The 24,157-nt window shown below is 35.0% G+C and overlaps 1 protein-coding gene across 1 annotated transcript in view; it reads left to right on the plus strand.

Annotated features, from left to right (window-relative positions):
- The window catches only part of LOC133198190 (uncharacterized), a 105,035-nt gene extending 86,779 nt beyond the window's left edge, over nucleotides 1-18,256 (plus strand). The window contains exons 8-47 of the mRNA XM_061334319.1: nucleotides 480-585; nucleotides 2,169-3,824; nucleotides 3,996-4,052; nucleotides 5,568-5,798; nucleotides 6,132-6,170; nucleotides 6,397-6,440; nucleotides 6,542-6,653; nucleotides 6,875-6,997; nucleotides 7,359-7,492; nucleotides 7,663-7,725; nucleotides 7,945-8,007; nucleotides 8,342-8,404; nucleotides 8,615-8,677; nucleotides 9,012-9,074; nucleotides 9,408-9,470; nucleotides 9,804-9,866; nucleotides 10,077-10,139; nucleotides 10,474-10,536; nucleotides 10,856-10,918; nucleotides 11,129-11,191; nucleotides 11,402-11,464; nucleotides 11,800-11,862; nucleotides 12,196-12,258; nucleotides 12,592-12,654; nucleotides 12,865-12,927; nucleotides 13,137-13,199; nucleotides 13,534-13,596; nucleotides 13,915-13,977; nucleotides 14,188-14,250; nucleotides 14,461-14,523; nucleotides 14,858-14,920; nucleotides 15,404-15,466; nucleotides 15,677-15,739; nucleotides 16,073-16,135; nucleotides 16,470-16,532; nucleotides 16,851-16,913; nucleotides 17,124-17,186; nucleotides 17,397-17,459; nucleotides 17,793-17,855; nucleotides 18,188-18,256. Of these exons, the coding sequence (XP_061190303.1) occupies nucleotides 480-585; nucleotides 2,169-3,824; nucleotides 3,996-4,052; nucleotides 5,568-5,798; nucleotides 6,132-6,170; nucleotides 6,397-6,440; nucleotides 6,542-6,653; nucleotides 6,875-6,997; nucleotides 7,359-7,492; nucleotides 7,663-7,725; nucleotides 7,945-8,007; nucleotides 8,342-8,404; nucleotides 8,615-8,677; nucleotides 9,012-9,074; nucleotides 9,408-9,470; nucleotides 9,804-9,866; nucleotides 10,077-10,139; nucleotides 10,474-10,536; nucleotides 10,856-10,918; nucleotides 11,129-11,191; nucleotides 11,402-11,464; nucleotides 11,800-11,862; nucleotides 12,196-12,258; nucleotides 12,592-12,654; nucleotides 12,865-12,927; nucleotides 13,137-13,199; nucleotides 13,534-13,596; nucleotides 13,915-13,977; nucleotides 14,188-14,250; nucleotides 14,461-14,523; nucleotides 14,858-14,920; nucleotides 15,404-15,466; nucleotides 15,677-15,739; nucleotides 16,073-16,135; nucleotides 16,470-16,532; nucleotides 16,851-16,913; nucleotides 17,124-17,186; nucleotides 17,397-17,459; nucleotides 17,793-17,855; nucleotides 18,188-18,256 (4,461 nt within the window). The remainder of the gene's footprint in view (nucleotides 1-479; nucleotides 586-2,168; nucleotides 3,825-3,995; nucleotides 4,053-5,567; nucleotides 5,799-6,131; nucleotides 6,171-6,396; nucleotides 6,441-6,541; nucleotides 6,654-6,874; nucleotides 6,998-7,358; nucleotides 7,493-7,662; nucleotides 7,726-7,944; nucleotides 8,008-8,341; nucleotides 8,405-8,614; nucleotides 8,678-9,011; nucleotides 9,075-9,407; nucleotides 9,471-9,803; nucleotides 9,867-10,076; nucleotides 10,140-10,473; nucleotides 10,537-10,855; nucleotides 10,919-11,128; nucleotides 11,192-11,401; nucleotides 11,465-11,799; nucleotides 11,863-12,195; nucleotides 12,259-12,591; nucleotides 12,655-12,864; nucleotides 12,928-13,136; nucleotides 13,200-13,533; nucleotides 13,597-13,914; nucleotides 13,978-14,187; nucleotides 14,251-14,460; nucleotides 14,524-14,857; nucleotides 14,921-15,403; nucleotides 15,467-15,676; nucleotides 15,740-16,072; nucleotides 16,136-16,469; nucleotides 16,533-16,850; nucleotides 16,914-17,123; nucleotides 17,187-17,396; nucleotides 17,460-17,792; nucleotides 17,856-18,187) is intronic.
- Nucleotides 18,257-24,157: the final 5,901 nt, after the last annotated feature.

Raw genomic sequence — 24,157 nt, forward strand, 5'->3', positions numbered from 1 at the left:
AAAAATCCATATAAACAATGTATACTTCATGATCAGAGACAGCACAGACATCTGAAAACAATAGTGGAATGAGGTGACGTTGAGGAATAAGCACCCATGCTGACCGTTCACACCCACCATGTACTAATTGTCATAATCATGTAAGATGAAAATCTGCAGTAAATTTGCAATAAAAATCATGGCTAAACAATTTGTATGAAATTCTACAATTTGGGATATAACCATGCAAGCATCATTGTGTGGTATCAAATTTGTTCATGCCATGGCCACTAGTCTTCAGGAGGGATGCAAAATTTTGCATTGGATTATCACATAAAATCTTTTCAAAATTTATTTTTGAAAACAATATCACAACAACTTATAGCATTATTATTGTTATATACTTGTCACAGGTTTACTTGTCCTTAACATATGACTAAAATATCTTGGGATTGCTATTAGCTATAATTTAAACATTATGAACATTTTTTTAATTACAGATAAATCCCAGCAGCAATTTTACAACATCCAGTCCATCTTCCCAAACCAGTGGTGAGAATGTCACAGCTGATGAAAAACAAAAAACAGATTGTCCCAACTCAGCAGGTATGCAATGCCACTATCGTCACTAAAGGTTAAAAAGAATGTGAAATCTTTTCTTGTGAAAAGTCTTTTTGCAGAAGAGCTTACAAATTTGAATTTTCTTAGAGAATAAACACAGAAAAACACAGAAAATCTGCAAATAAAAAAAGTGTGGTAAAACAATTTTGAATTACTTTTTTCCTAATTGCATTCAACTTTTGCCTTCCTCGGGAAAGTGAGATCAAATTTCATTGAGGGTAAAGGCAGGAGGATCCCATGTAAATCAGGAAAGTTGGCATGTATGCTAACAGAAGTACATTATACCTTGAAAAAAAACCCAGAATGCTTCAATCAACCTGCCAATTTAAACTCAAATGCTTATATCCATGTTTACTAGAAACCTAGGGCTATTTTATTTTTACTTCTGAACCAAAGAGTTTAACTGTATTTAAATTTTTCTACATACTTTTAAATCATTAAGAAATTAATTTAAATCTTTATTAAGAGTCAATTTATTTTCAGTTTTAAGCTATACTGTATAATGGGTTATTTTTACTGCTGTAAATTTTTACGAATTTTGGTTCAACAGGGTGATTTAAATTTTTGCACATTAAATTTTTATGAATTGAGCATGTCAGTAAAAATTTAAATCATCGGAGGTAAAATTCCAGATCAATGATTGTAAGCTTTGAATGTGTTTACGTACAAATAAATGTGTATGGACAAAAAAAAAAAGAGAAATTGTTCCCGTGATAACGATTCAATAAATTATAATAAATAATTATGTTTGTTCATTTACCTTTATATACCGTATGCCCTTCATTTGTTCTTTTCTTTTTTAATATACATTGCTTGATATCATTATTGTTGCGCACCACGTGCTCGTCTTGATTTTACCGAATACAAAGTCGAAGTTTTTATTAGAAGCACATAAAACAGAAGAAAGGGTCAAAGACTTAAAAAACGGGTATAATTGGAAGATCTGTAATAAGTAAGTCGTTATCAGAAATTATGCCTCTCAGAAAAATACTAATAATAGAGTAACCAGGTAATTGACGATGTTTGTATAACTTATGCAAGTTAATTAAGATTTACCTGTATGATCTTAATTGATGATCGATTTAAAAGTGCTCAAAATTACCAACAGTACTTATTCTATAGCCTCCAGGGACTGAGCAGAATGGCAATTAGTATTACTCACATGCATACATGTACGATTTTGAAAATTTACGCGAGGCATTTTTTTCACTTCTGTGAAATTTTATGCGTTTAAATTTTATGGATTTATAAAACTTATAAAATTTAGTAAAAATTAGCAGCACGTAAAAATACCCGTTATACAGTATGTATCTTCTCAAATGAAGTTGATAACTTTTTGAATATTCATGAATTACATCCATTGATAGGAAAATATATCACTGTATTCAAGGAGTAAATTAAATTGACCCTGACATTTGAAAGAATACTGCTTAATGCGTGCATGAACTCCACAGTACTGTTATATTCACATTTCAGATAATAAAGATTTCATAGTATATCCTAGAAGGAAGCATGCTTACTGTTTTTCAATACTTTGATTAAGCTATATAATTTTTAATTATTTAAAGGAAACAAAGACAAATCTAAAACATCCAGACCAAGAAGACCGTGTCCATTTTGTGGAACAATGGCTTCTCGTCTCACGGATCACATAAAAAGAAAACACAAGATGGAAGAAAGTGTTAAAGCTGCATTGGCATTACCTAAGGATTTGAGAGACAAGGAGTTTGAAAAAATGAAAAAAGAGGGGATTTTCAAAGCCAATGCTGATGTTCTTATGAAAGAAAATCCAGACTACAGCAAACTTATGAATCAGCGAAGACAAGGGAATGATTCTTTGGCTATGTGTTCCCTTTGTAAAGGGTTCTATCACAAAAAGATAATTAACAGACACAAGAAAAGATGTTCCTCTGCAGAAGGTACAACTGACTACCCAACAACATGCAGTATTAAACTTTTAGGTACCCAGCCAATCTTTTCAGATTCATATATACTAGAAATTTTGAATTGTTTTCATGATAATGAAGTTGGAGCTTTGATTCGATCTGATGACTGGATCAAAAGATATGGATATCTATGCTTCCAAAATTTTGAGGGCACTGAAAAAAGGACAGAAAAAAGGTCATCTCTAATGTCAAACCTTAGACGCCTAGCTCATCTTTTCATGGAGTTTAAACAGATAGTTTCAAAAGATAACCCATGTATAAAATTGAATTCATGCAGCCAGATGTTTGATAGAGATTTCATTCTCTATATTCAAGAAGCTATTTGTTCAATGACAACAGACAAAGAAACAAAAGCAGTGAAAAATGGCTTGAAAGTTTCTCTGCGTTATCTGATATCTGATGTTTGCAAGGTAATGAGGGCAAATTACCTTTTGCTGAAACAAGATGAAAAAGCAGAAGAAATGGCAAAATTCATTTCAGTTTTACAGCTGATTTGGCCTTCCTTTTTTGCCAGTGCTGAGGAGTCAGTGGTTAAAAAGAGACAGTCAGATTTAAGAAGGCCAGTCAGACTACCAAGTGAAAAAGAAATAGAGCAGTTAAGGGACTGTACAAAAGATATCATTGAGAGACTTTCCACAGATATGTATGAAACTTTAGATTATACAAAATTTAGCCAGCTACGAGATGCTGTAGTATGCAGATTAACACTCTTTAATGCCAGGAGAGGGGGTGAACCCAGCAGAATGACCATTAAAGACTGGGAAGATGCCCTCCAAGACGTATGGATTGACCAAGAAAAAGTTGAGCATGTTGAAGATGACATAGAAAAAAAGTTACTGTGTGAAAATAAAATAGCCTACATACATGCCTCCAAGGTTTCCAAGTTGGTGCCACTTCTGATACCTAAAGACTGCTGGCAAGCTATGAAAATTTTAACAGATTTTGAGGTGCGCAGAGGTGTTCAAATTAATGAGAAGAATAAATATGCGTTTCCAAACATGAAGCATTCAAAGAATCATACTTCAGGGTGGATTGCAGTTAATAATTTATGCAAAAAAGCAGGGTTGGAGCATAATATAAGTGCTACAGATATGAGACACTATGTTGCCACTTCTTATGCTCTGCTAGATGTGTCACCAAATGATAGAGAAATGTTTTACAAACACCTGGGGCATTCAAAGCAAATGAATGAGAACGTTTATCAATGCCCTCCGGCTATGAGAACAATTACAAAAGTTGGAAAATTTTTGAATCAGTTGGAAGGCAACATTGATACATGTGAGTTTATGCATGTATTCATTAATAAAAGAAATTTATATCCTTTTAAAATTGATTACACTGAAATAAAAGTTCATTATAACAAAGTTGTTTCAATAATCATGATGAAAATAATGATGATGCTGGTATCATACATGTATGATGATGATAAATGTAAAGTTTTTCTTACAGCCCTTTCCAGCTCAAAGAAGTCGAGTGCCAAGGAAGTTGATGTTGAAATTCTCTCTGGTATGTTTGATAGTTTAATAATAAAAAATATCTTTAATGTTAAGAAAGGAAAGTAATGCAAAGATTGATTGATTTTATGTTGTTTTATGTACAGCTAAAGTTGATTTCTTAATCATATTTTATGTATGCATATAAAAAATCATGACCACCAAATTTTTACAAGGATAAGTTCTATTGTATGATTTTTCTATTAAGAGGTCTAAAGAGTAGTTCATGGATGTAGGCATGATTAGTGTAATATTTCTCTGAAAAATTATCTTGACCTTTTCAAAAAGATACCTTTTAAAGTAATTTTTTGCATAGAATGAAGATCATGTACAATAGTTTAAAGATAACAGTTTTATGAAACATAATATCTTTTCACTTCTGATTTTTAACTCGCTTCAACAAAGTTGAGATGAGCTTATGTTATACCCCTGGTGTCGGCATTGGTGGCTGGGCAAAGTTTTGTTAGTAAGTCCATTCTCAAGCCCTTTTAAAAGCCCTATTTGGACCAAACTTGCATGGGGGTGCATGTATGGATACATACTACTAGACTTGCTTAGGATGCTGGATCTGACCTACATTTTCCTGATGATTGACAAGATTAGTTTTTGGGCAAATCCATTCCCAAGTTAGTAAAAGTCCTTGGGTGACCAAACTAGCATGGATGCTGCATCTAGGGATGCATAGTAGTAGACTTGCCTCAGATGCTGAATCTGACCTATATTTTTCAGATGAGTGACCAGGTAAAGGTTTTTTTGGCCAGTCCTTTCCCAAATAACTATAAGCCCTACCAGGATCAAAATCTATATGAATGATGCCTACTTGCTTTTGATGCTTGATCTGACCTACATTTGGAGCAGGTCCCTTCACAAGTAACTGTAAGCTCTACATGGACCAAAGTTGCATGAATGATGCACCTAAGGATGCACATTTCCAACATGTTAGCTATGCAGCATCTGACTTAGCAAGATGAACTGTTCCATATAGTGTAGATCACTAATTTTTCGCGACACCTTATCTTCGCGAGATAGTTGTTAACTCTGTATTGACGAGACAAAATTTTCAGGAATTGTGGTTATTGCTCTATATAATCCTACAGAATACTATTTTACGTGAGAATGAAATTTTCGCCAGCACACTGTCTTGCGTAATTGCACGAAAATAAAGTTTTTGCGAATAAAAAGTGATTTTGAGTCAAGATTATTGAAACAATTAAGGTTTTAATAGCATTCCCAAAAACTATAAATCCTACCCAGAACTTGCATGGTTGTTGCATCTAGATATGCACACTACCAGAACATTTATTTGATGAGAGACATTGCCTTCACTCATAGATTACCATTCCTTTCTACTCCTTGATCACATAGTATTTTTATGTCAAGAAACAATGATGCTTTTGTTACAAAAAAAAGTTGAAATTTCTTTGAAATTCAATGGGTAAATGAGGTTATAGCTGTTTTTTGTATTTTTATTTTTTTTTATTATTATTTTTTTTTTTTGTATTTTTTTTGTATTTTTTGCTTTTTCCAGAATTCATTGAATTAATGGCACCAGATATTTCTTTGCCTGAAATTCTGAACTTCTATACCAAAATTGATGAAGAACATGTGACTGTTAATCCGGAGGAGTTAAAGCAAAGAAGAAGTTTAGTTTTAGATAAAGATGTACAGAGTCAAGCAAAAAAATTCTTTACAGATGATGCCTGGCTAGGCATAATGAATACATTGACAGTGCTTGCTGCAGATGTTGGGAAGTCTGAGGGTATTTATAATTGTTAAGCTGAATTAATTTGCATATGATATATTATGAAAAGTTATGTGTACTAAATGCTTACATTAAAGCATCTAGTATACATACCTATGAAATACATAATTTATAGCTTATTTCATTTCTTTTCTTGTCTTTCTGTGATGTAAAAAATGTAGATACTTGTGTAATTATGAATTATTCTTCAAAAAAGTTGGAATTTTTCAAGAAATTGAACACCTATAATTAAAACTTATGCTATATAGGTATTATACATATACTTTAATTATATCACATAGATAAATAACTGTGAAGATGTACTGGTATTGATATTACTTTTTTTTATAGAAAACAAAATACAAGAAGAAAACAAAGAACATACCTCAGGTAAACATTTGAATTTTTCAAAGTGAGTTCGAAGTACCAATCCTGCAGTTTCTTTATGCCTTTTTACTAATATTTTAATGATCATTTGGTACTGTTGAGTTTGAGATAACAAGGTTTGACCGTATACTGTTAAGTGGAAACAATCATCAATTTGATAAAAAAATAATTGAACCTCTATGTGGAAGATGGCTTACTTAAATAATAAAAGAGGTATCATTGTTAACAGGGTTGAGGAGAACAAGAAGGGATGATGACATTTCAGAAAATGAGGTATTTATTATACATGCATACAAAATACTATATTTTTTGGTGTCAGATTTGTAGTATTTTTCTTCCTTCCAAAAATGCAAGTTTTCAGCTTTATATTCTAGATTCCTGGCCCTAGTGTTGTGAAACGTTCCAGGAATGCCGTTTCTTACATTTGTGAGGATAGTTCCTCATCTGATGAACCATCAGACAAGGATGATAAAGTATCTACAGATGGTAAATAATAATTACAATATAGACTTAATAGATGATGTAATAAATGGATATATACATAGTTTTATACAGAACACATGGTTGATAATTCTTTGAAAAAATCTCAATTTGTACAGAATGAAATAAATTTTAGAATTATTTCAAGAGTGTCTTGCTTAAAACACTATTCAAAAATGAATAGTAAAAAAAAAAAATGAGCAATATGATTTTATAAGCATTTGTAGAGGACACAACTGCCAAAGGCAAGAAACATACCTGGTCATCAAATGAGGATGCTGCTGTTAAAAGATTTTTCATTACATATATTGATGATGTGTCTGAATCTGGAAACAAGGGAAAATTGCAAGGTACTGTGGTTGTGACAAAATGGTGTCTTAACAACTGTTTTTTAAACAGTAGAACTGTATAAACATGTCAGTTTAAATACATTAAATCTTGTAATTTTGCATAATCTTTGACTTCAGGGATACACCTGCTATGTAGACATTAATTTATTGCTAGAGGTATAAACTAAAGTATTCTAGAAAAGAAAATAATTAAAGTTCAGACACCTTTCTTCAAAGTTTATTTGCTATTATATTAATATTTAAATTCCCAAATTCTTCACATGACTATTAGTGTCTATAGAAATGCAGTAAATAAGATATAACTATATTTCTTTTCTTTTCTTTTCTTTACATATTACCCTTCTTTGTTCATTCTTCACAGTTTCAAGTGATATATGCAGCTTTATCCAGAGATATCCAGAAATCCTTAATGAATTTCCCAGGAAGAAAAAAATCCATTTGATCAGAACAAAAATAATGAATCTCAGAAGACAGTCAAGGGAACGATATGAAAAAAACTTAAAGAAATTTCTTTAAGCCTTAAGGTCATTTGAAAAACTCATCATTTCCCGCAGTAAGATTTCCTTTTTTAATGTTTTTTGGAATATCATGTAGTTTTCAACAAACAATTAAAAGACATTAATTTTTTTGTTATTTAGTAAAATGTATGTTATGCTTGATTTCAGACCCATGAAATGATGCACTGGTGTTGTTATCAGTTGAGACTTGTTAACCTGCCCTGCTTGACTGTATGAGAGCGAAAGGCCCTTTGCGACAGAGCGTGGAACTTTCGCCAACCCACAATCTGGAGGCTTTGAGGTCATTGGAAGGACACATCATTTCCCGCAGTGAGATTTCTTTTGTTTTTTTTTTTAAAGTTTCTTCGAATATCATGTAGTTTTAAATGAACAATTAAGAGACATTAAATTTTTGTTATTTAGTAAAATGTATATTATGCTTGATTTCAGACCCATGAAATGATGTACTGCTGTTGTTGTCAGTTGAGACTTGTTAACCTGCCCGGCTTGACTGTATGAGAAAGAAAGGCCCTTTGCGACAGAGCGTGGAACTTTCGCCAACCCACAATCTGGAGGCTTTGAGGTCATTGAAAGGACACATCATTTCCCGCAGTAAGATTTCTTTTGTTTTTTTTAATGTTTTTGGAATATCGTAGCTTTAAACACACAATTAAAAGACATTCAACCCACAATCTGGAGGCTTTGAGGTCATTTGAAGAACACATCATTTCCCACAGTGAGATTTCTTTTTTTGAATGTTGTTTGAATGTCACATAGCTTTGATCTTGCATTGAAAAAACATAAATGTATTTTTGTACAGTTAAATGTGTGTTATGCTTGATTTCAGACCCATGAAATGATGCACTGGTGTTGTTATCAGTTGAGACTTGTTAACCTGCCCTGCTTGAGTGTATGAGAGAGAAAGACCCTTTGCGACAGAGCGTGGAACTTTCGCCAACCCACAATCTGGAGGCTTTGAGGTCATTGGAAGGACACATCATTTCCCACAGTGAGATTTCTTTTTTTGAATGTTGTTTGAAAGTCATATAGCTTTGATCTTGCATTGAAAAAACATCAATGTATTTTTGTACAGTTAAATGTATGTTATGCTTGATTTCAGACCCATGAAATGATGTACTGCTGTTGTTATCAGTTGAGACTTGTTAACCTGTCCTGCTTGACTGTATGAGAGAGAAAGGCCCTTTGCGACAGAGCGTGGAACTTTCGCCAACCCACAATCTGGAGGCTTTGAGGTCATTGGAAGGACACATCATTTCCTGCAGTAAGATTTCTTTTGTTTTTTTTAATGTTTTTGGAAAATTGTAGCTTTAAACACACAATTAAAAGACTTTCAACCCACAATCTGGAGGCTTTGAGGTCATTTGAAGGACACATCATTTCCCGCAGTAAGATTTCTTTTTTTGAATGTTGTTTGAATGTCATATAGCTTTGATCTTGCATTGAAAAAACAAAAATGTATTTTTGGACAGTTAAATGTATGTTATGCTTGATTTCAGACCCATGAAATGATGTACTGCTGTTGTTATCAGTTGAGACTTGTTAACCTGCCCTGCTTGAGTGTATGAGAGAGAAAGGCCCTTTGCGACAGAGCGTGGAACTTTCGCCAACCCACAATCTGGAGGCTTTGAGGTCATTGGAAGGACACATCATTTCCCGCAGTAAGATTTCTTTTGTTTTTTTAATGTTTTTGGAATATCGTAGCTTTAAACACACAATTAAAAGACATTCAACCCACAATCTGGAGGCTTTGAGGTCATTTGAAGGACACATCATTTCCCGCAGTAAGATTTCTTTTTTTGAATGTTGTTTGAATGTCATATAGCTTTGATCTTGCATTGAAAAAACATAAATGTATTTTTGTACAGTTAAATGTATGTTATGCTTGATTTCAGACCCATGAAATGATGTACTGCTGTTGTTATCCGTTGAGACTTGTTAACCTGCCCTGCTTGAGTGTATGAGAGAGAAAGGCCCTTTGCGACAGAGCGTGGAACTTTCGCCAACCCACAATCTGGAGGCTTTGAGGTCATTGGAAGGACACATCATTTCCCGCAGTGAGATTTCTTTTGTTCTTTTAATGTTTTTGGAATATCGTAGCTTTAAACACACAATTAAAAGACATTCAACCCACAATCTGGAGGCTTTGAGGTCATTTGAAGGACACATCATTTCCCGCAGTAAGATTTCTTTTTTTGAATGTTGTTTGAATGTCATATAGCTTTGATCTTGCATTGAAAAAACATAAATGTATTTTTGTACAGTTAAATGTATGTTATGCTTGATTTCAGACCCATGAAATGATGTACTGCTGTTGTTATCCATTGAGACTTGTTAACCTGCCCTGCTTGAGTGTATGAGAGAGAAAGGCCCTTTGCGACAGAGCGTGGAACTTTCGCCAACCCACAATCTGGAGGCTTTGAGGTCATTGGAAGGACACATCATTTCCCGCAGTGAGATTTCTTTTTTGGAATGTTGTTTGAAAGTCATATAGTTTTGATCTTGCATTGAAAAAACATCAATGTATTTTCGTACAGTTAAATGTATGTTATGCTTGATTTCAGACCCATGAAATGATGTACTGCTGTTGTTATCAGTTGAGACTTGTTAACCTGCCCTGCTTGAGTGTATGAGAGAGAAAGGCCCTTTGCGACAGAGCGTGGAACTTTCGCCAACCCACAATCTGGAGGCTTTGAGGTCATTGGAAGGACACATCATTTCCCGCAGTGAGATTTCCTTTTGTTTTTTTAATGTTTTTGGAATATTGTAGCTTTAAACACACACTTAAAAGACATTCAACCCACAATCTGGAGGCTTTGAGGTCATTTGAAGGACACATCATTTCCCGCAGTGAGATTTCTTTTTTGGAATGTTGTTTGAATGTCATATAGCTTTGATCTTGCATTGAAAAAACAAAAATGTATTTTTGGACAGTTAAATGTATGTTATGCTTGATTTCAGACCCATGAAATGATGTACTGCTGTTGTTATCAGTTGAGACTTGTTAACCTGCCCTGCTTGAGTGTATGAGAGAGAAAGGCCCTTTGCGACAGAGCGTGGAACTTTCGCCAACCCACAATCTGGAGGCTTTGAGGTCATTGGAAGGACACATCTTTTCCCGCAGTAAGATTTCTTTTGTTTTTTTAATGTTTTTGGAATATCGTAGCTTTAAACACACAATTAAAAGACATTCAACCCATAATCTGGAGGCTTTGAGGTCATTGGAAGGACACATCATTTCCCAGAGTGAGATTTCTTTTTTTGAATGTTGTTTGAATGTCTTGCATTGAAAAAACATAAATGTATTTTTGTACAGTTAAATGTATGTTATGCTTGATTTCAGACCCATGAAATGATGTACTGCTGTTGTTATCAGTTGAAACTTGTTAACCTGCCCTGTTTGAGTGTATGAGAGAGAAAGGCCCTTTGCGACAGAGCGTGGAACTTTCGCCAACCCACAATCTGGAGGCTTTGAGGTCATTGGAAGGACACATCATTTCCCGCAGTGAGATTTCTTTTTTGGAATGTTGTTTGAATGTCATATAGCTTTGATCTTGCATTGAAAAAACATAAATGTATTTTTGTACAGTTAAATGTATGTTATGCTTGATTTCAGACCCATGAAATGATGTACTGCTGTTGTTATCAGTTGAGACTTGTTAACCTGCCCTGCTTGAGTGTATGAGAGAGAAAGGCCCTTTGCGACAGAGCGTGGAACTTTCGCCAACCCACAATCTGGAGGCTTTGAGGTCATTGGAAGGACACATCATTTCCCGCAGTGAGATTTCTTTTTTGGAATGTTGTTTGAATGTCATATAGCTTTGATCTTGCATTGAAAAAACAAAAATGTATTTTTGGACAGTTAAATGTATGTTATGCTTGATTTCAGACCCATGAAATGATGTACTGCTGTTGTTATCAGTTGAGACTTGTTAACCTGCCCTGCTTGAGTGTATGAGAGAGAAAGGCCCTTTGCAACAGAGCGTGGAACTTTCGCCAACCCACAATCTGGAGGCTTTGAGGTCATTGGAAGGACACATCATTTCCCGCAGTGAGATTTCCTTTTGTTTTTTTTAATGTTTTTGGAATATTGTAGCTTTAAACACACACTTAAAAGACATTCAACCCACAATCTGGAGGCTTTGAGGTCATTTGAAGGACACATCATTTCCCGCAGTGAGATTTCTTTTTTGGAATGTTGTTTGAATGTCATATAGCTTTGATCTTGCATTGAAAAAACAAAAATGTATTTTTGGACAGTTAAATGTATGTTATGCTTGATTTCAGACCCATGAAATGATGTACTGCTGTTGTTATCAGTTGAAACTTGTTAACCTGCCCTGCTTGACTGTATGAGAGAGAAAGGCCCTTTGCGACAGAGCGTGGAACTTTCGCCAACCCACAATCTGGAGGCTTTGAGGTCATTGGAAGGACACATCTTTTCCCGCAGTAAGATTTCTTTTGTTTTTTTAATGTTTTTGGAATATCGTAGCTTTAAACACACAATTAAAAGACATTCAACCCACAATCTGGAGGCTTTGAGGTCATTGGAAGGACACATCATTTCCCGCAGTGAGATTTCTTTTTTGGAATGTTGTTTGAATGTCATATAGCTTTGATCTTGCATTGAAAAAACAAAAATGTATTTTTGTACAGTTAAATGTATGTTATGCTTGATTTCAGACCCATGAAATGATGTACTGCTGTTGTTATCAGTTGAGACTTGTTAACCTGCCCTGCTTGAGTGTATGAGAGAGAAAGGCCCTTTGCGACAGAGCGTGGAACTTTCGCCAACCCACAATCTGGAGGCTTTGAGGTCATTGGAAGGACACATCATTTCCTGCAGTGAGATTTCTTTTGTTTTTTTAATGTTTTTGGAATATCGTAGCTTTAAACACACAATTAAAAGACTTTCAACCCACAATCTGGAGGCTTTGAGGTCATTTGAAGGACACATCATTTCCCGCAGTAAGATTTCTTTTTTGGAATGTTGTTTGAATGTCATATAGCTTTGATCTTGCATTGAAAAAACAAAAATGTATTTTTGGACAGTTAAATGTATGTTATGCTTGATTTCAGACCCATGAAATGATGTACTGCTGTTGTTATCAGTTGAGACTTGTTAACCTGCCCTGCTTGAGTGTATGAGAGAGAAAGGCCCTTTGCGACAGAGCGTGGAACTTTCGCCAACCCACAATCTGGAGGCTTTGAGGTCATTGGAAGGACACATCATTTCCCGCAGTGAGATTTCTTTTTTGGAATGTTGTTTGAATGTCATATAGCTTTGATCTTGCATTGAAAAAACAAAAATGTATTTTTGTACAGTTAAATGTATGTTATGCTTGATTTCAGACCCATGAAATGATGTACTGCTGTTGTTATCAGTTGAGACTTGTTAACCTGCCCTGCTTGAGTGTATGAGAGAGAAAGGCCCTTTGCGACAGAGCGTGGAACTTTCGCCAACCCACAATCTGGAGGTTTGAGGTCATTTGAAGGACACATCATTTCCCGCAGTAAGATTTCTTTTTTGGAATGTTGTTTGAATGTCATATAGCTTTGATCTTGCATTGAAAAAACAAAAATGTATTTTTGGACAGTTAAATGTATGTTATGCTTGATTTCAGACCCATGAAATGATGTACTGCTGTTGTTATCAGTTGAGACTTGTTAACCTGCCCTGCTTGAGTGTATGAGAGAGAAAGGCCCTTTGCGACAGAGCGTGGAACTTTCGCCAACCCACAATCTGGAGGCTTTGAGGTCATTGGAAGGACACATCATTTCCCGCAGTGAGATTTCCTTTTGTTTTTTTAATGTTTTTGGAATATTGTAGCTTTAAACACACACTTAAAAGACATTCAACCCACAATCTGGAGGCTTTGAGGTCATTTGAAGGACACATCATTTCCCGCAGTGAGATTTCTTTTTTGGAATGTTGTTTGAATGTCATATAGCTTTGATCTTGCATTGAAAAAACAAAAATGTATTTTTGGACAGTTAAATGTATGTTATGCTTGATTTCAGACCCATGAAATGATGTACTGCTGTTGTTATCAGTTGAGACTTGTTAACCTGCCCTGCTTGAGTGTATGAGAGAGAAAGGCCCTTTGCGACAGAGCGTGGAACTTTCGCCAACCCACAATCTGGAGGCTTTGAGGTCATTGGAAGGACACATCTTTTCCCGCAGTAAGATTTCTTTTGTTTTTTTAATGTTTTTGGAATATCGTAGCTTTAAACACACAATTAAAAGACATTCAACCCACAATCTGGAGGCTTTGAGGTCATTGGAAGGACACATCATTTCCCAGAGTGAGATTTCTTTTTTTGAATGTTGTTTGAATGTCTTGCATTGAAAAAAAAGAAGTTATTTTTGTACAGTTAAATGTATGTTATGCTTGATTTCAGACCCATGAAATGATGTACTGCTGTTGTTATCAGTTGAGACTTGTTAACCTGCCCTGCTTGAGTGTATGAGAGAGAAAGGCCCTTTGCGACAGAGCGTGGAACTTTCGCCAACCCACAATCTGGAGGCTTTGAGGTCATTGGAAGGACACATCATTTCCCGCAGTGAGATTTCTTTTTTGGAATGTTGTTTGAATGTCATATAGCTTTGATCTTGCATTGAAAAAACATAAATGTATTTTTGTACAGTTAAATGTATGTTATGCTTGATTTCAGACCCATGAAATGATGTACTGCTGTTGTTATCAGTTGAGACTTGTTAACCTGCCCTGCTTGAGTGTATGAGAGAGAAAGGCCCTTTGCGACATAGCGTGGAACTTTCGCCAACCCACAATCTGGAGGCTTTGAGGTCATTGGAAGGACACATCATTTCCCGCAGTGAGATTTCTTTTTTGGAATGTTGTTTGAATGTCATATAGCTTTGATCTTGCATTGAAAAAACAAAAATGTATTTTTGGACAGTTAAATGTATGTTATGCTTGATTTCAGACCCATGAAATGATGTACTGCTGTTGTTATCAGTTGAGACTTGTTAACCTGCCCTGCTTGAGTGTATGAGAGAGAAAGGCCCTTTGCGACAGAGCGTGGAACTTTCGCCAACCCACAATCTGGAGGCTTTGAGGTCATTGGAAGGACACATCATTTCCCGCAGTGAGATTTCCTTTTGTTTTTTTAATGTTTTTGGAATATTGTAGCTTTAAACACACACTTAAAAGACATTCAACCCACAATCTGGAGGCTTTGAGGTCATTTGAAGGACACATCATTTCCCGCAGTGAGATTTCTTTTTTGGAATGTTGTTTGAATGTCATATAGCTTTGATCTTGCATTGAAAAAACAAAAATGTATTTTTGGACAGTTAAATGTATGTTATGCTTGATTTCAGACCCATGAAATGATGTACTGCTGTTGTTATCAGTTGAGACTTGTTAACCTGCCCTGCTTGACTGTATGAGAGAGAAAGGCCCTTTGCGACAGAGCGTGGAACTTTCGCCAACCCACAATCTGGAGGCTTTGAGGTCATTGGAAGGACACATCATTTCCCGCAGTGAGATTTCTTTTTTGGAATGTTGTTTGAATGTCATATAGCTTTGATCTTGCATTGAAAAAACATAAATGTATTTTTGTACAGTTAAATGTATGTTATGCTTGATTATACACCCATGAAATGATGTACTGCTGTTGTTATCAGTTGAGACTTGTTAACCTGCCCTGCTTGAGTGTATGAGAGAGAAAGGCCCTTTGTAACAGAGCGTGGAACTTTCGCCAACCCACAATCTGGAGGCTTTGAGGTCATTGGAAGGACACATCATTTCCCGCAGTGAGATTTCTTTTTTGGAATGTTGTTTGAATGTCATATAGCTTTGATCTTGCATTGAAAAAACAAAAATGTATTTTTGTACAGTTAAATGTATGTTATGCTTGATTTCAGACCCATGAAATGATGTACTGCTGTTGTTATCAGTTGAGACTTGTTAACCTGCCCTGCTTGAGTGTATGAGAGAGAAGGGCCCTTTGCGACAGAGCGTGGAACTTTCGCCAACCCACAATCTGGAGGCTTTGAGGTCATTGGAAGGACACATCATTTCCCGCAGTGAGATTTCTTTTTTGGAATGTTGTTTGAATGTCATATAGCTTTGATCTTGCATTGAAAAAACAAAAATGTATTTTTGGACAGTTAAATGTATGTTATGCTTGATTTCAGACCCATGAAATGATGTACTGCTGTTGTTATCAGTTGAGACTTGTTAACCTGCCCTGCTTGAGTGTATGAGAGAGAAAGGCCCTTTGCGACAGAGCGTGGAACTTTCGCCAACCCACAATCTGGAGGCTTTGAGGTCATTGGAAGGACACATCATTTCCTGCAGTGAGATTTCTTTTGTTTTTTTTAATGTTTTTGGAATATCGTAGCTTTAAACACACAATTAAAAGACTTTCAACCCACAATCTTGAGGTTTGAGGTCATTTGAAGGACACATCATTTCCCGCAGTAAGATTTCTTTTTTGGAATGTTGTTTGAATGTCATATAGCTTTGATCTTGCATTGAAAAAACAAAAATGTATTTTTGGACAGTTAAATGTATGTTATGCTTGATTTCAGACCCATGAAATGATGTACTGCTGTTGTTATCAGTTGAGACTTGTTAACCTGCCCTGCTTGAGTGTATGAGAGAGAAAGGCCCTTTGCGACAGAGCGTGGAACTTTCGCCAACCCACAATCTGGAGGCTTTGAGGTCATTGGAAGGACACATCATTTCCCGCAGTGAGATTTCCTTTTGTTTTTTTAATGTTTTTGGAATATTGTAGCTTTAAACACACACTTAAAAGACATTCAACCCACAATCTGGAGGCTTTGAGGTCATTTGAAGGACACATCATTTCCCGCAGTGAGATTTCTTTTTTGGAATGTTGTTTGAATGTCATATAGCTTTGATCTTGCATTGAAAAAACAAAAATGTATTTTTGGACAGTTAAATGTATGTTATGCTTGATTTCAGACCCATGAAATGATGTACTGCTGTTGTTATCAGTTGAGACTTGTTAACCTGCCCTGCTTGACTGTATGAGAGAGAAAGGCCCTTTGCAACAGAGCGTGGAACTTTCGCCAACCCACAATCTGGAGGCTTTGAGGTCATTGGAAGGACACATCTTTTCCCGCAGTAAGATTTCTTTTGTTTTTTTAATGTTTTTGGAATATCGTAGCTTTAAACACACAATTAAAAGACATTCAACCCACAATCTGGAGGCTTTGAGGTCATTGGAAGGACACATCATTTCCCAGAGTGAGATTTCTTTTTTTGAATGTTGTTTGAATGTCTTGCATTGAAAAAAAAAAAGTTATTTTTGTACAGTTAAATGTATGTTATGCTTGATTTCAGGCCCATGAAATGATGTACTGCTGTTGTTATCAGTTGAGACTTGTTAACCTGCCCTGCTTGAGTGTATGAGAGAGAAAGGCCCTTTGCGACAGAGCGTGGAACTTTCGCCAACCCACAATCTGGAGGCTTTGAGGTCATTGGAAGGACACATCATTTCCCGCAGTGAGATTTCTTTTTTGGAATGTTGTTTGAATGTCATATAGCTTTGATCTTGCATTGAAAAAACAAAAATGTATTTTTGTACAGTTAAATGTATGTTATGCTTGATTTCAGACCCATGAAATGATGTACTGCTGTTGTTATCAGTTGAGACTTGTTAACCTGCCCTGCTTGAGTGTATGAGAGAGAAAGGCCCTTTGCGACAGAGCGTGGAACTTTCGCCAACCCACAATCTGGAGGCTTTGAGGTCATTGGAAGGACACATCATTTCCCGCAGTGAGATTTCTTTTTTGGAATGTTGTTTGAATGTCATATAGCTTTGATCTTGCATTGAAAAAACAAAAATGTATTTTTGGACAGTTAAATGTATGTTATGCTTGATTTCAGACCCATGAAATGATGTACTGCTGTTGTTATCAGTTGAGACTTGTTAACCTGCCCTGCTTGAGTGTATGAGAGAGAAAGGCCCTTTGCGACAGAGCGTGGAACTTTCGCCAACCCACAATCTGGAGGCTTTGAGGTCATTGGAAGGACACATCTTTTCCCGCAGTAAGATTTCTTTTGTTTTTTTAATGTTTTTGGAATATTGTAGCTTTAAACACACAATTAAAAGACATTCAACCCACAATCTGGAGGCTTTGAGGTCATTGGAAGGACACATCATTTCCCGCAGTGAGATTTCTTTTTTGGAATGTTGTTTGAATGTCATATAGCTTTGATCTTGCATTGAAAAAACAAAAATGTATTTTTGTACAGTTAAATGTATGTTATGCTTGATTTCAGACCCATGAAATGATGTACTGCTGTTGTTATCAGTTGAGACTTGTTAACCTGCCCTGCTTGAGTGTATGAGAGAGAAAGGCCCTTTGCGACAGAGCGTGGAACTTTCGCCAACCCACAATCTGGAGGCTTTGAGGTCATTGGAAGGACACATCATTTCCTGCAGTGAGATTTCTTTTGTTTTTTTAATGTTTTTGGAATATCGTAGCTTTAAACACACAATTAAAAGACTTTCAACCCACAATCTGGAGGTTTGAGGTCATTTGAAGGACACATCATTTCCCGCAGTAAGATTTCTTTTTTGGAATGTTGTTTGAATGTCATATAGCTTTGATCTTGCATTGAAAAAACAAAAATGTATTTTTGGACAGTTAAATGTATGTTATGCTTGATTTCAGACCCATGAAATGATGTACTGCTGTTGTTATCAGTTGAGACTTGTTAACCTGCCCTGCTTGAGTGTATGAGAGAGAAAGGCCCTTTGCGACAGAGCGTGGAACTTTCGCCAACCCACAATCTGGAGGCTTTGAGGTCATTGGAAGGACACATCATTTCCCGCAGTGAGATTTCTTTTTTGGAATGTTGTTTGAAAGTCATATAGCTTTGATCTTGCATTGAAAAAACATAAATGTATTTTTGTACAGTTAAATGTATGTTATGCTTGATTTCAGACCCATGAAATGATGTACTGCTGTTGTTATCAGTTGAGACTTGTTAACCTGCCCTGCTTGAGTGTATGAGAGAGAAAGGCCCTTTGCAACAGAGCGTGGAACTTTTGCCAACCCACATTCTGGAAGCTTTGAGGTCATTGGAAGGACACATCATTTCCCGCAGTAAGATTTCTTTTTTTTTTAATGTTTTTGGAATATCGTAGCTTTAAACACACAATTAAAAGACATTCAACCCACAATCTGGAGGCTTTGAGGTCATTTGAAGGACACATCATTTCCCGCAGTAAGATTTCTTTTTTGGAATGTTGTTTGAATGTCATAAAGCTTTGATCTTGCGTTGTATTTTTGTACAGTTAAATGTATGTTATGCTTGATTTTAGACCCATGAAATGATGTACTGCTGTTGTTATCAGTTGAGACTTGTTAACCTGCCCTGCTTGACTGTATGAGAGAGAAAGGCCCTTTGCAACAGAGTGTAGAACTTTCGCCAACCCACAATCTGGAGGCTTTGAGGTCATTTATAGGACACATCATTTCCTGCAGTGAGATTTCTTTTGTTTTTTTATGTTTTTGGAATATCATGTAGTTTTAAACAAACAATTAAAACAGTTTAATTTTTTTGTTATTTAGTAAAATGTATATTATGCTTGATTTCAGACCCATGAAATGATGTACTGGTGTTGTTATCATTTGAGACTTGTTAACCTGCCCTGCTTGACATCATGAGAAGAAGACGCCCTTTGCAACAGTGCGTGGAACTTTCGCCAACCCACTATCTGGAGGTATTGAATTCATTTGAAGGACACATCATTTTTGAGAATATCTTTTTTCATAGTTGTTGGAATACAATATACAAACTTGAATTAAAAGACATGAATTTCTTTTTTTTTTAAAATTGTGGTCGGATCTCCTGTGATTTACTCTTATGCCTAAAATGGCTTTGGATATGTCATAACATATTTTGACCTTTTGTACGTGAATGAATGTATCATTTCAGCCCTATCGTTAGTGAAAACAGAAGATAGTTGCCATTCATTAAGCCATGGACATTAAGGGAAGGAAACTGAAAAATTGTCGGTATTCATTTAAAGCTTTACATGTATGTTAATATTTATTCATGTAAAATTGCTTACTGCTTGTAGAACATTTTAGTTTTACTGGTCAAAGATCAGGAAAGCTTATGCATTGGTAATAAGTCTGTCACTCAAATGGTTGTCTGTCAAAATCCTACTCCTTTTACAGTTTTTGCCTGAATTCAGTAAGTCTCTACACCAGTTTAAAACATTAAATAAGATTCATTTCTTTATCTTTTTTTTATTTCAATGAATGATTTTTCTAAAATGAATGAAAATAAATTTTCTCCTGATTTTTTTTTTTGAAAGTTATTTTTACTGTTTTGGTTTGCTTTGGTATTGTATTGACTACAAGGGGATACATGATTTTGCATTTTTTAAAATTTTTTCATTGGTGTTTAATAAGCATAAATGTCATATTTTGGTTAAATAAAGTTTAACAGCATAAAATTATTTTGGTAAAAAAAAACAAAAAAAAAAACAGGAAAATGATATGTTTTATAATGTCTTTTTCATGGCATAATGAAGAAAATTATCTTTAAATTTGGAATTTATTTTCATATCAAGCAAGTGAAATGTGTCCAGATTGCCTACAGTCTCAAAGAAAAATGTGATTTGTATGATCTTCACTTCTCCCTTCATTTTGTATATAATTCAATGACAATTACGAGATAATGATGAATTTGGAACAAAAGGCTTTTCAAAATCATTTACAAGATCTTGACCTTTTACAGTAAAACTCAGCTATAGCAAAGTCCTGGGGACCTTTGAATTTACTTCGCTATATCCGTAATTTGTTACACATGTAATTATCTTAAAAAGCTTACTTCCAAATATTGTTCTGATTTCAATAAAACTTAGTAATAAACTGTCAAATTAAAAAGATAACTTTGCAGAAATGCATAAATTTTTTAGCATAATTCTATAAATATTAGTACAACAAGTAGAGCTACAGTCTGGTAGTTCAAAGATGTCTGCACTGTATTAAAATATGGAGAGAAAAAAACACTTCATTACACAGAGAACAAGTAAAAATTACCTTCCTTAGCTTCATCATGTTCATGTTAAACACATTTTAAGACAGTTTCTTTGTGTTGGGGGTAAGGGGGGGGGGGGGTTAAAATCATGAGTTTGTACTTTTTATATTTGGCTTTTGCTTAATTTGATTACAAGAATGCATTTTTTTCTTTATTCCAATATATGAAAAATAAATTACAGTAAAGCAAACAATTCCATTTTAGTACAGAGCAGATATTTTCACTCACTTCGAATGTATTCATGTATGAAGAATCTGTTAGATATACATGGACACTGAAAGGAGTGACAATAAGTCTGGTGGCGCCAGATGACACCCCTGCCTTTGAGCAGATAATACAGTTGATGGAAAGTTGAAATGACACTTGCTTAGTAGAAGGAAAGGATTTGGCACACATTGCAATGCAGGGCAATATATTTAAATAATTCGAGCAAAACAGACACAGCATCTATGTGTACATTAGATATTGGTGTAATTTTATTTATCCCCCCTCCATAGTGTCAGTTTCTTGTTTCCTGCTGCTGGGGGACTCTTGCCAAGAGTGTCAATGTCTACATGTATGCAGTTATTCATATTGACTTGCAATCATACCTTAAGGTTATTAGAGTATGTCTATTGTAATAATGACTTGTGTGTGTTTGTTATCTATGAAAAATAATTCCAATGTCTGTTCATTTACAATGTAATTTTTTATACTCCCATAATGAAAGGTTGAGGGGGTATATAGGAATAACCTTATATATGGATAAATACTTTTCAATAGAGGAATACTTGAAAAGTTGTTATTTCAATGTAATAAAAAAACAATGTGTTATAATTAGTATTGATTTTATGCCCCTGGATCGAAAGATCCCGGGGGTATATTGTTTTTGTCCTGTCTGTCTGTTTGTCTGTCTGTCTGTTGTCAACTTTAACCTTGTCCATAACTTTTGATTGGTTGGAGATATGACTTTCATATTTCACTTGTGTATTCCTTGTGACAAGACCTTTCTTTGGGTATCATCATATTTGACCTTTTGACCTTGCCTTTGGAGTTTGATGCACTTTTGCAAAATTTTATGAGACTTTAACCTTGGCCATAACTTCTGAACAGTTGGTGCTTGGGGTTTCAAACTTCACATGTGTATTCTTCGTGAAAGGCCTTCCTTTGGATACCAACAACTTTGACCTTTTGACCTTGACCTTGGAGTTTGACCTACTTTTGAAATACTTTAACCTTGGCCATAACTTTTGAACAATCGGTGCTTGTTGTTTCAAACTTCACATGTGTATTCCTTGTGACAAGACCTTCCTCTGGATATCAACCTCTTTGACCCTTTGACCTTGTGCTAGGAGTTTGACCTACTTTTGAAAAACTTTAACCTTGGCCATAACTTTTGAACGGTTGGAGCTAGGGCTTTCATACTTCACATATGTAATCCTTTTGACAAGACCCTCCTTTGGATACCAACCACTTTGACCTTTTGATCTTGACCTAGGAGTTTGACCTACTTTTGAAAAACTTTAACCTTGGCCATAACTTTTGAATGGTTGGTGCTAGGGCTTTCATACTTCACATATGTAATTCTTGTGACAAGATCTTTCTTTGGATACCAACAATTTTGATCTTGACCTTGATGTTTTACTTACTTTTAAAAAACTTTATCATACAAAAAATTGTACAAAGATTTCCAGAGAGAAGACTGAATGAAGATTGCTGAAATTCATTCCAATCATGTTTAATTTTTTTTTTTAATCAATTACAAAACATGTATAAAAAAATAAGTTAAAAATTTATGTATATGCATGTAGTTATTGCTTGTAGAATAGAATAATAACTATGTGTCAACTGCATAAAAAATGGAAAAAGTAAGAGTCTTATTTTTATGATAGTTAAAAACATCTATTAGTCTGTATAGCCTGCATTATAGATATACCATTATTAAGTTAATTTAATGCCCCTGGTATAGTAAAAAGCAAAAATTTTTCTCTGCAAAACTGAGATTAAGTGACACAATTTTTGTAAAAATGAGGTGAATTGATGATTTTCATTTTATGTACAGTTCACATATACTCATTTCCTTTAGTTTCATGTAATATGGAATTTTAGAATTACATGGACACTGTGAAGTGGGCTACAATGAGTTCAGTGGCACTGAACGATACCCCTGCCTTTGAGCAGATAGTACAGTTAATGGATAACTTGAACTGACATCTTTGTATGAAGCTTATATCTCTAAGAAAAAAATGTGTTCTTAGCTTAGACTGGACAAAATCATTACATTGCCTCAAGATAACAATACGGTAAAATCAGAACTATATTCAGGAATTAATTTTGTTTATTTCATTGTTAACAATCTGCAACGAAATTAAATCCCACACAAAATTTTTATACGACTACTCGTATATATTGTTCTTTTGAAACAACAAAATTTACTACTTATGAAATTTTTTTTGTTAAATGACAAATGAACAAAATTTTATCCCCATGAAAATTTATAATTCGATCTGCAGTATATACTATGAGGGTAAGATAGTGAATGCTGTAAGCAAAGCTTTTTAATTAAATATTGGGCACAGAAGGCTCATTTTATCATTAATTATTAGAATATATGACCATTTCATTTTTATCCATTTATCCTTAGCAGCCTAATGAAAGATGTCAGTTTTTTATCCTGCAAATTGGGGGACCCACAGCCTCCAGTGTCCAAACAGTATTTTTAGCTCTTCTGAGCCAAAGGCTCAAAGAGCTAATGCTATGGCCATTTGTGCGGCGTGCAGTGTGCGGTGTGCGTAAACTTTTAAGAATATGGGCCATAACTCAAGAACCCCTTGGCCAATTATTGTCAAATTTGTCACAAGGTATCCTTGGCTCAAGGGTTCCCTTTTATACTAAAACTGGGGTTGTGACCCTTTATCAAGGGGAGATAATTAGGAAAATAGAAACAGAAGTACTGGTTGCTAAAAAATCTTCTTCTCAAGAACCACTGGGCAGATTATCACCAAACTTACACAAAAGGATGAGGATATGTTGTAGATTAAAATTTGCACGGGGATTTACCCTGGGGCAAAGGGCGTGGTCTCAAGATCACTTCAAAGTTGACCAAAAATTACATTTTATTAAAATGTTGATATTTTGCTTACTATAAGGACTAGGATCATCAAATCTTGTCAGTTGATGCATCTAAGGACCTCATATCATGTTGACTCAAAAGTAGGTCACGGTGACCTACTTTTTAAATTTTGCGGCCATTCTTTTTCAAAATGATTAAGAGGCATATTTTGAACAATTTAAGGCCTATGATCATCAAACTTTGTCAGTTGATGTATCTTGGGTCCTCGAAGTACGTCAACTAAAAAGTAGGTCACCTTGACCTACTCTTTGAATTTTATGGCTTATCTTTTTCAAAACAATTAAGGTCATTAATTCGAATACCGAGAGGTTTAGAATCATTAAATCTTTTAAGATGATGCATCTTGGGGCCATAAAACATATTTATTAAAAAGTAGGTCACAGTGACCTACTTTTTGAACTTTGCAGGCATTCGATTTCAAAGCGTTTTAGAGGCATAATTTGGACATTTTAAGTCCTATGATCATAAAACTTTA

Source organism: Saccostrea echinata, unplaced genomic scaffold, assembly GCF_033153115.1.
Source record: "Saccostrea echinata isolate AGI-Se365-2 ecotype Australia unplaced genomic scaffold, CSIRO_AGI_Sech_v1 ptg000033l, whole genome shotgun sequence".
In the NCBI taxonomy this organism is placed as follows: Eukaryota; Metazoa; Mollusca; class Bivalvia; order Ostreida; family Ostreidae; genus Saccostrea; species Saccostrea echinata.